This window comes from Carya illinoinensis, chromosome 2, assembly GCF_018687715.1.
Source record: "Carya illinoinensis cultivar Pawnee chromosome 2, C.illinoinensisPawnee_v1, whole genome shotgun sequence".
Classification (NCBI taxonomy): Eukaryota; Viridiplantae; Streptophyta; class Magnoliopsida; order Fagales; family Juglandaceae; genus Carya; species Carya illinoinensis.
The window spans coordinates 16,905,411-16,916,737 of record NC_056753.1 but is presented as its reverse complement, the minus strand read 5'-3'; the positions used below and the strand labels follow the sequence as shown (position 1 = coordinate 16,916,737).

Sequence of the window (11,327 nt, the reverse complement as noted above, 5' to 3'; positions counted from 1 at the left end):
ATGCCAAGCTCCGCAGCAGGTTCAAATGGTATTTCTTATTGCATGATATGAATTTTGTAAAGAGATTTCAAGTTATGTATGCTACTTTGTATGAGTTTTTGCTAATGCTATTGTTATCCATGTTCTAGTATGGCAACGCAACACAATAACTATAAATGTCGAGGGTGGCCCAGTGTCCATAATCCTGAAGATCAGCAAGAATCTCCTAGAGATTCAGAAAACCTTGTGGATGCGGCAACTCGCCTTATAGAGGCTTTCACTAGTGGGCAAACCGCCATGCAAGTACAAGTCCCACATCTAACTGCTTTTGATCGCTTCTGCAAACAACATCCTCCATTGTTTGATGGCAAGGGTACGGAATTAGATGCAGATAATTGGTTAGAGCGCTTGGAGAAAATTTTTAGTGTAATCAGCTGTACCGAGGAACAAAAGGTAGAATTTGCAGCATATAACTTGGCTAATGTGGCCAATGGGTGATGGAAGGCCACTCGCAGATTTATTCAGCAGGAATTGGGTGAAGCTACCCCTATATCATGGAATAAATTTAAAGAGGCATTTAATGACCGGTTTTTTCCTGTATCCATTCGAGAGGCCAAGGCCTGAGAGTTTGCTGACTTGAAACAAGGGACAATGACAGTGAGACAGTATGCATCAAAATTTGTGGAGTTGTTGAGATTTGCCCCACACTTGGTCCACACCGAGGCACTGAAGGCCGAGAAGTTTGAGCGAGGCCTAAACTCTAGAATTATGGACTCCCTTCTTGCACTGAAAATTAGAAAGTTCGCGGACTTGGAAGATAGGGCAGTGATACTTGAGGAGAATTTACGAGTCCGGGCAGGGGAATTCAATCAAAGGAAGAGGCCATTTTATGCCATGGAGCAAAATAAGGGCAAGAGACCTATGTACAGCCCGATGCCCAAGCCAATCCAAGGGGTCAAACCTCCCCAACGTGGTACAACAGTGCCTCACCCCGCATGCCAAAACTGTGGCAAACGTCATGCCGGGAAGTGCCTTATGGGGACTAACATCTGCTTTAAATGTGGTAAGATAGGTCATTTGGCACGAGAGTGTACAATGCTTGTGGCCCCTAATACTCAAGTGCAGAATCAAGGGCAGAAGAATCCAGCACCGGCTCGAGTTTTCGCATTAACATTTGATGATGCTGATACTTCTCCTAATGTGGTAATAGGTATTCTTCCCCTGTTTTTGCATCGTGCTTTAGTACTATTTGATTTTGGTGCTACGAATTCATTTATATCCCGTAAATATGCATGCCTGAGCGAGAGAGCACCTGAACCTCTTGAGCCAGTGATGTCTGTTTCTTCACCTCTCGGGAAATCCATGATTTGTCAGTTTGTGCTGAAGGGTTGTGCGATAAAGATACAAAATCGACATCTCCTTGCTAATTTGATATAATTTGATATGGAGGAGTTCGATGTGATTTTGGGCATGGATTGGTTGTCTCAATACCATGCTAGCTTGGAGTGCTTCAAGAAGGAAGTAATCTTTAGACCACCAGGTGAGTTAGAGTTCCGTTTCTGTGCTGCGGCTAAGAGTATTATGCCGAAGGTGATCTCAGCATTAAAGGCCACCACTATGTTAAGGAAGGGTTGTGCAGGATTTCTTGCTAGTTTGGTGATGCCACAACCAAATGGGCCTAAGTTGCAAAATATAGAGGTGGTGAAGGATTTTCCTGATGTTTTTCCAGACGAACTACCTGGCTTACCTCCGAATAGGGAGATTGAGTTCTCTATAGATATCATTCCGGGAACGGCACCTATCTCTAAAACGCCATACCGGATGGCACCTGTAGAGCTCAAGGAGCTTAAGGATCAATTGCAAGAATTGTTGGAAAAAGGCTTTATTCGCCCTAGTGTATCATCGTGGGGTGCACCAGTTCTCTTTGTGAAAAAGAAGGATGGGTCGTTGCGACTTTGTATTGATTATAGAGAACTTAATAGTGTGACCGTTAAGAATCGGTATCCTCTACCACGGATTGATGATTTATTTGATCAACTTCAAGGATCCCAAGTATTTTCAAAGATTGATCTCCGATCAGGGTACCATCAGTTGAAGATTAAGGCGGAGGATATTCCAAAGACTGCTTTTAGAACGAGATATGGACATTATGAATTTTTAGTGATGTCCTTTGGATTGACTAACGCCCTAGCGGCTTTCATGGACTTGATGAATCATGTCTTTAAGAAGTATATTGATCAATTTGTAATAGTATTTATTGATGACATTCTTATTATTCAAGAACCCTGGAAGAACATGTGAAGCATTTGGAGGTTATTCTTCAAGTTTTGCGGGATAAGAAATTATATGCTAAGTTGAATAAGTGTGAGTTTTGGTTACAAAAGATTTCTTTTCTTGGTCATATAATTTCAAAGGATGGTATTTCCGTAGATCCTGCAAAGGTGGAGGCGATAGTGGAATGGCCTAGACCAAAAACTATTTAAGAAATTAGAAGCTTCCTTGGTCTTGCGAGGTATTATCGAAGATTTGTTGGAGGGTTTTCTCGCATCGCAGTTCCTTTAACGACCTTGACCCGAAAGGGTGAGGAATTCATATGGACGGCAGAATGTGAGAAAAGCTTTTAGGAGCTCAAGGAGAAACTTGTGACGTCACCTGTTCTTACTATACCTTTGGGTACGGAAGGATTTGTGATATACAGCGATGCCTCACACAAAGGGTTGGGGTGTGTTCTTATGCAGCATGGAAAAGTTGTAGCGTATGCTTCACGTCAACTTAAAGATTATGAGCGCAACTACCCAACCCATGATTTAGAGTTGGCTGCTGTGGTATTTGCCTTAAAGATATGGCAACATTACCTCTATGGGGAACATTGTGAAATTTATACAGACCACAAGAGTCTAAAATATTTCTTCACTCAAAAAGAGTTAAATATGAGGCAGCGTAGATGGTTAGAGTTATTGAAAGATTATGATTGTAATATCAACTACCACCCCGGCAAAGCTAATGTAGTTGCCGACGCTCTTAGTCGGAAGTCTTCTTCTGGCACTCTCAGGAGCATGTATACTCCCCAGAAATTTATTCTTCTAGATATGGAGAAGTTGGGAGTGGAAATGGTGAAGGATGCACAAGCAAGGCTGAATAGCCTAGTTCTGGGCCCGACAATATTGGACCAAATTAAAGCTGCTCAGAGTGAAGACCTTAACCTCCAGAAGATCAAAGCAGATATTTTAGAAGGAAAACAACCTGATTTTGTGATTTCTGGTGATGGATCATTGCGGTTTAAAGGAAGATTGTGTGTACCAAGTAAAAAGGAACTAAGGGATTTAATATTGAGGGAAGCACATCGGTCTCTATACACCGTGCATCCAGGTAGTACCAAAATGTATCGAGACCTGAGACAACACTACTGGTGGAGCGGCATGAAACGAGACGTGGCTAACTTTGTAGCTCAATGCCTGACATGCCAACAAGTTAAGGCTGAGCATCAAAGACCCTCGGGAGTACTACAGCCATTACCAATACCAGTTTGGACATGGGATGAAATCAGCATGGATTTTGTAACTAGATTTCCTAAAGCCCAAGAAGGACAAGATTCTGTGTGGGTGATTGTCGATAGATTATCGAAATCAGCCCACTTCATACCAATTCAGATGACTTACTCGATGAGCAAGTTGGCAGAGATATATGTCAAGGAGATAGTTAGGTTGCACGGAGTTCCGTCCAAGATAGTATCGGATAGGGACTCACGGTTTACTTCAACATTTTGGAGGAGTGTGCAAAGGAACTTGGGGACAGAATTGATTTATAGCACTGCTTTCCACCCTCAGACAGATGGGCAGTCGGAGAGAACAATTCAAATTCTTGAAGATATGTTACGAGCATGTGTCTTGGATTTCAAGGAAAGTTAGATAAAATACTTACCATTAGTTGAATTTGCCTACAATAATAGTCACCAAGAGAGTATCAATGCGGCACCATATGAAGTTTTGTATGGGCGCAAATGTAGATCACCCCTTTATTGGGACGAGGTTTGTGAGAAAAAGATGCTGGGCCCTGACTTAGTTCAAAATATGCAAGAAAAAGTAGCTATCATTAGAAAGAGGCTTGCCCTAGCTCAAGAGAGACAAAAGAAATATGCCGATCATAGAAGAAGGGAGCTGCACTTTGAGGTAGGAGACAAAGTATTCCTTCGGGTAGCTCCAATGAAAGGAGTTATGAGATTCGGCAAGAAAGGCAAATTAACCCCAAGATACATAGGCCCATTTGAGATTCTTGAAAAGATAGGAGCAGTAGCATATCCACTCGCACTACCCCCAGAATTTTCAGTCATGCATAATGTTTTCCATGTTTCAATGCTTCGAAAATATGTGCATGACCCTACACATGTGTTGGATTATGCACCTCTCCAAGTGCATAAAGATTTCTCATACGAGGAAGCACCAGTCCGAATCTTAGATCGGGAGGTTCGAGTACTTCGCAATAAAACCATTCCGATGGTCAAAGTACTTTGGAACCACCACACTGAGCAAGAGGCAACCTGGGAACATGAAGACGACGTGAGGATTAAATATCCCACTCTTTTTCTTTAAGGTACTTTCAATCTCGAGGACGAGATTATTTTAAGGTCGGGAGAGTTGTAATACCCTAGTCTTACTATGTGAGTTTTTACGTCATTTTATTTTATTCCTTAAGTTAAATATGTTCATGTAAAGATTTTTATTATTTTATTTAGATGGGTGTGTTTTTTACTTTTATGTGGGTTGTTAAAATAAATTAAGTATATGATTTTAAGGCCTTGTAGTATTTTCTCCTTAAATTCTAAAATTTTATGATTTATGAAAGAGCACAAATGATTCCCACCATTGGATTGGTAATTGGAATAGTTATCTTCCTAAATCTAATCCTAACCCTCCATTTCCTTAAGCTTTTAATGACCAAAATTTAACTAAGCCTTCTTCTCTTATGAACCATTGGTCTACACATAATAGATGAAGGATTTTATCTTCAAACTCATCGGTCTACACCTAATAGATGAAGGATTTTCTCTTCAAATCCATCGGTCTACACCTAACAGATGAAGGATTTTCTCTTCAAACCCATCGGTCTACACCTAATTGAAGGATTTTCTCTTCAAACCCATCGGTCTACACCTAATAGATGAAGGATTTTTCTCTTCAAACCCATCGGTCTACACCTAACAAATGAAGAACAAGTCTTCTTCATCTCTCTTTCCATGCTAGCCAACGCCACTTCCCTCTTTTCTTCTCCTCTTCAAGAAATCAAACTCCTCTCATTTTCTTCAAGTTTTGGACCTTCACTTCACCTCTTGAAAGAATCTAGGAGCTTAAGGTAAATTGTTTAATGTGATTTTGGAAGCTAACTAAATTGTTTAGTTTATGTTTTGATGTTATGTTTTATATATATACATATATGCTTTGTTTTAAGGGATTAAGTATTTATATGGGGATGTTTTGATGTTATGTTTTGTATATCTACATATATGCTATCTGTTTTAAGGGGTTAATTATATATATAAGGTTGTTTTAATGTTCTGTTTTGTGTATATATATAATTATGTTCTGTTTTAAGTGATTAAATGCATATATGGAGTTGTTTTGATGTTATGTTAACTAAATTAACTATTTTCTTATATTACTCTTGTAAGGATTTGTCGAAAGGGTAGTTAATTGAGGTAACATTAAGGGTAGAAAACAATGTTAGATTTTTAATATTTTAGCCATCGTTAAAAGGGGATCTAAAGGATGTTGGATGAGTTTTAACACACTTGTTATTTATTGGATTAGGATTTTCTAAAGTTAAAGGGATTGTAGCGGATCGAGGTAAGTAGCTATGACCATGCGCCCACGTCAAGTTCTCTTGTGGAAGAATATTTCTCTATCTCTTTCCAAACGTTCCTCTAATTAAAGAATAAATGAGTTTATATTATGTACAAGCCTTTCTTGGTAGCCCCTGTTAAGTATCCTATTGATTATAATTGATTGTATGTATATATGGTAATGCATGCATGTAGTCCCTAAGTCATGAAATTTTTATACATGCTTCTTGAAATAACTAAGATTTTATTTATATGTAAGCATGACATAAAATGCTATTTTTTAAAAAAAAAGCATATTCATCGAACTAAGGAAGATATTGAAAATGTTGATTTCAAAGAAAGAAAAAGAATGAATTAATGTATGAAAATATGTAATGGCCACATGAAAGGAAATGATATCAAAGAAATGAGCAGATTGCAATGCCGGGTAAGTAGTATTGGTAATGCACCCAGTGCTGCGACCTGACAGAAAGGGGTTCCTAACCTGTGGCTACGGGTGGAATCCAGGTCCAATAGGACCGCTAACCCCAACACACGGGGCGTAATAGTGTGTTGGCCACAAGAAAGTGAAAGATTAAATGAAGTGTATGCATGAAGATATGATATATAAGTATGTATGAAAATAAAAAATAAAGATTTTGCATGAAAGTATGAAGTGAGTATATGCATGATAGTAAGAAGTAAGTGTATGCATGATGTTATAAAGAAAGTATATGTATGGAAGTATTGTCAGAATTAGTATTGGTTTATGGATGCATGTTTTCAAAAGAAAGTACTATATGCTTATTAAGTTAACAACATGGTGTACTGCTTACTGAGTATTAGACTCACTTTGTGTTTATGTTTTAAATGTCCAGGTACAGATGAATCTACTGAGGAGCTGAGTATTTCTGAGGAGGGAGGTGCCGATGTTTAGTAGTCCCTTGGTAGTTTGGTTTCTTTTTATGAAAATATATGTTTCTTATGTTTTAATACTGGACCCCACACGGGGATGTTTTATTGAGTTAACTTCTAGACAAGATACCTTCGGGTATAAAGTATATAGTGGGGTAATGGAAACCCCTCCTGCTTTAAGTTAGTTTCCTTTTATAAAGACTGAAGGGACTGAGTCCCTTTTTATTTAAAGTAGTTATGTTAAATAAATGGATGACGGACTCTGAGAGTTCTTTGTAAAGGAATGTAAAGGTATGTCTATTAGATGTTTCTTTCAGTTAGAAATTAGAATTTATGCGTGATGCGTTCGAATCGTCTCGCATTATCTTTTAAAAAAAATAATAAAATAATAATAATAATACTAATAACAATATGGGAATTCATATATAAATAAATTTACTGTTATAATAGGAAAAAGAATAAGTACGGGATCACGGTCTCCCTCTTGATAGGGTGGGGTTGTGACACAGCCTCCTCATCATCTGTATCAAAATATATGGTATCAAAAGACAGTACCGTAGGTAAGTAATAATCTAAACAGCCCATAAGATAAAAATATATTCATACAACAATAATATGCATCCACATATTGACACAAAAGTCATCATTTCCAAAAAAAAAATGAATAAATTTTGCACGCACACCAAAGTCCCATTTGGCCTAGAAATCTAATCCATTAAAACATCCGTCATTTTTCTAGAAAATGGCCCAACATAAAATTCATAATTTTTCATAAAATGGTCCACATATTTCAATTAATCAAAACCCGCCATTTTTCTAAAAAATGGCCCACATATATTCTTTAATCAAATTTTGCCATTTTTTCATAAATGGCCCATATTTTCAATTTTAACTGTATGTACCATGATCTCCCCTAGGAACCATCTGCACACCCTAGATACCTTCTCTCCATCATGGGTAACGACCATGCGTGTGACTTCGTAACGAGTGATGCCCAGTTCTGTGCCCAGCATGTTCGTAGCCAAGCATCCTCTAGCCCCTGCCAGTAGAGGGGCTACAGAGTCAGCACGAGAGCGTTACCATCTCGTCTAATCATATTGTCACTCCTAGGGGACATCACTAAGTATATTCTACTCCTGAGTGACCAGATGAGCTCTACTGAGATAATGTTCAATCTCAGCTTGGGGTCGTGATATACATGCATGCAATTATGTGAAAACTCAGTTTTTATTTTACAAATATGAACATGCATGCACCATGCAATATATACGACAGAACACAAAATATCCAACAAATCCCAACATCAACCAATCACACAAATTACTTTGTTCTCTATTACAACCAATCCCCGACTTCTTGAACTCAGTTCGGTACAACCAACCAATTTTACAGAATATTTGTTAATACAAAAATGTATTTAAATCTTAAAGGTTATTTAGAAAATATTTACAGTGCTTAAAAAGCAAATTCTGAAATATCAAAAGTCACGCCAAAAGTGGCTAAACTGTGGCAGGTGGTGGCTTCCAAGCAACGGACGTGGGTCTCAAAGTGAGAATTTCAAAGGAGAGTTACGGGAGACTTGGGTTGGCCATAGAGGGGCTTATGAAAGTCAATGGAATTGATGGTGGTGGTTGGAGGCTGTGGGAGGTGGTGCATGGTGGAGATTAGCCATGAAAGGTGGAGAAAGGCTGTGGGAGAGTGAGAGAGAGTGGGGAAAGATGAAGGCACGACTGGGCATGGGGAGGCTGAGGGGAACTCGCCGATGAGAGGAGAAGCTGGTGGTAGTGGTGGTGAAGTGGCATGGTGGTGCACGGCAGAGCTATGGGGAGAAACATGTGCGTGTAGATGGGCTATGCGCACGGGATGGGAGAGGGAGGAGGGGTTGCCGTGGGCTGGGTTTGGGGCTGGGGTGCCACTGGTATGAGGGGAAGTCGGTGCGGTGGTGTTGGGTGGCAGCAGCAACAACGCTAGGTTGCAGTAGAGGAGAGCCCGAGAAAGAGAGGTTACGGGGAGGAGTTGTGGGCTTTGGGAAAGAGGGATTCACGGTGGGGTGGTTTCCAGAATGGAGGGAGCTGCTAGTGGCTGGTGGTGGGGCTAGGCTAAGCTAGAGGAGGAAATCGGCTAGGGGGAGAAAGGGAGCATGCGGGAGGAGGGGAGAAAAGGAAGAGGAAAGAAAAGAAGAAAAAGAAAGAATAAAAGAAAAAGAAAAAAGGGGAAAAGAAAAAAAGAAAGGGAAAGAAAATGAGGAAAAAGAAAAAAATTAGGGAAACAAATGAAATCAAGCCTTTTCAACTCATGATCTCAAAACTAATCCAATGAAAATAAATTTTAAAACGGCAAGTTAAATAAAATAATTTAAACACAGTGACTCAGTAAAATAAAATAATATATCCAACAATAAGGTAATATATTAGAACAAAGCAAAACACCTTTTCAAGAATTGTTTCTACTTAAGGGATTTAGGATGGAACAAAGCAAGAAAGTTATTACATCTAGATTTGTTTATGAGTCGATTGAGATATGTGAAAAAGATGTGCAATGTTGATAATCGACCATGAAATATATAGTGGTCTTTGTAATTTCTTCAAACATTTTGACGAGAGAGAGAGAGAGAGAGAGAGAGAGAGAGAGAGAGAGATTGCACAGGGGGTTAGGGCATAAGCTTAAGCATAAAATGACATCATTTTAGTTCTGGTTTAGTTTTTTTATTTGTTTTTTATTATAAAAGCCTAGTACTGGGTTTAAAACCAAGTACTTGTACCTAGCCTGGGCAAGACCAGTTTGGGAGATGAGAACCTGAGCCAGAAACCATAACCAGACACCGGTAACCAGGTTGGGAAAAAATCTAGCCCGATTGAACAATACTATTAATAATAATATTCTTGAACTTATTAATTGACTATCATTCTAGACAGCCTGCTCTCTCTCTCCAGATTAGAGTTCTCTTTGCAACTCTCAGTAGTGAAAATTTGCACACTTCCACTCTAATCTTCCCACATTTCCTCTTAGTTTTAAAATCTCTTTCTCTAAAAATGCTTCCACCATGGATATGGAAGATTTAATCCACTATGCAGAAGCTCTTTCTTGGGAAGGTTTAAACCTATCCCCTGAAGAGGAACCAGTAGATGTGGATCCTGAGTTAGCACTCATTGGAAGGATAGTGGCTTCTCGCTCTCTAAATAGAATTTCTTTACATGCCTTATTCAGAGTTGCTTGGAGCTTCCTCAGTAAGTTCTACATTGAAGACTTAGATGTCAATCTATTTCTCTTTACTTTTCAAAATGCTTGTGACAAAAGGAGAATCTTGAGTCAAACCCCTTGGAATTTCAAAGGACATCTTCTCATCCTCAAAAGCTGCCTTGCAAAATCTACATGTAAAGAGATTAGTCTAACTACCTCATCGTTTCATGTTCAAATACATGGCCTAACTAGAAATCAAATGACTGAAAAAATCGCTTTCAAGATAGGGAGTGCTCTAGGTACTTTTCTTGGAGTGGATGTAAACCCTTTATTTGGTTTGGCTTGCAAGAAATTCATAAGGATTAAAGTGGAGATCAATATCACCAAAGCTTTGAAACAAGGTATTTGGGAACCAAGGGACTTCAATTTCAACACTTGGGTTTCATTTAAATACGAACAATTATCAAACTTCTGTTATGCTTGTGGTAGGATTGGCCACTCACAAAGTTTTTGCAAATTCCTAAACTCTATCCCAGAACAAATGCCGTTTGGATCTTGGCTACATGCTGAATCTCCTATTTTCATGACTGTTAATCCGATGCATCGAGGTCAAGAAAAGGTCCCCAGACTCCAGATCACTCAATGGGTATAGGAAGAGTTGTGCCAAGAAACTCCACTTTTTAGTGCTGAGTTAAAGGAAAACAAGGTAGTGAGTCTTTCGGCTCTAACTCTGCCATTGTCCCCTCCGATGGATAAAAGGGAAGAACCACTAATAGAAGCACCGATTGGGAAAGGGAAAGAGGTGGCCAAAGATAGCAGCTTCTCGCTTAGAGGAAATTTATTTGTGAGAGGCACATGGGAGAATAGCAAGGATCTTTCTCAAGAAAAAAATAAAATCATGCAACTGCAGACTAGTCGTAGTAGTACAAAAGGGGCGGAACAATCTATAGAGATTGAGGATTGGGTCTCTCAGTGGTTGAAATCAAGTATTGAATTGTTTATGAAAACTAAACTGAGTGCACTCTCGTTAGTTGAAGATAAGGACACTTTGAAACTTGCAGTTGGAGTAAATCTATCTAGCCCGTGGGAGGAAATGAAGGGCACTCAAGGCCCAAAAGAGGAGCAGCTCCATTTAGGCCCGTGGGAGAAAATGAAGGGTGCTCAAGGCCTAGAAGATTTTCAGTCCCATTCAAATAGTAAGGCCAATCGACTTAAAAGGGGATACTGGTCCCCCATACAATGCTCATGCCCCACTGAATGTAAAGCCCAAGGTATTAAATTATGTGCCTTCTATCATTTATCATCCAGTCCAGCTGATTTCTCAAATAGATCTAATATCTAGTTCCCAATCTATTTCAAAGAAACCTGGGTCAACCACTAGTTATATGGCAAAGAACATAACCCCTCCTTCATATGGCCCTATAGACATCGACTTATC

General features: G+C 39.2%; 1 protein-coding gene across 1 annotated transcript; it reads left to right on the top strand.

The window, feature by feature from the left end:
* The first annotated feature begins 630 nt into the window (after positions 1 to 630).
* LOC122301745 lies at positions 631 to 1,416 on the top strand. The gene has a single exon (XM_043113129.1). The coding sequence runs from the start codon at positions 631 to 633 to the stop codon at positions 1,414 to 1,416; it is 786 nt and encodes a 261-aa protein (XP_042969063.1).
* Positions 1,417 to 11,327: the final 9,911 nt, after the last annotated feature.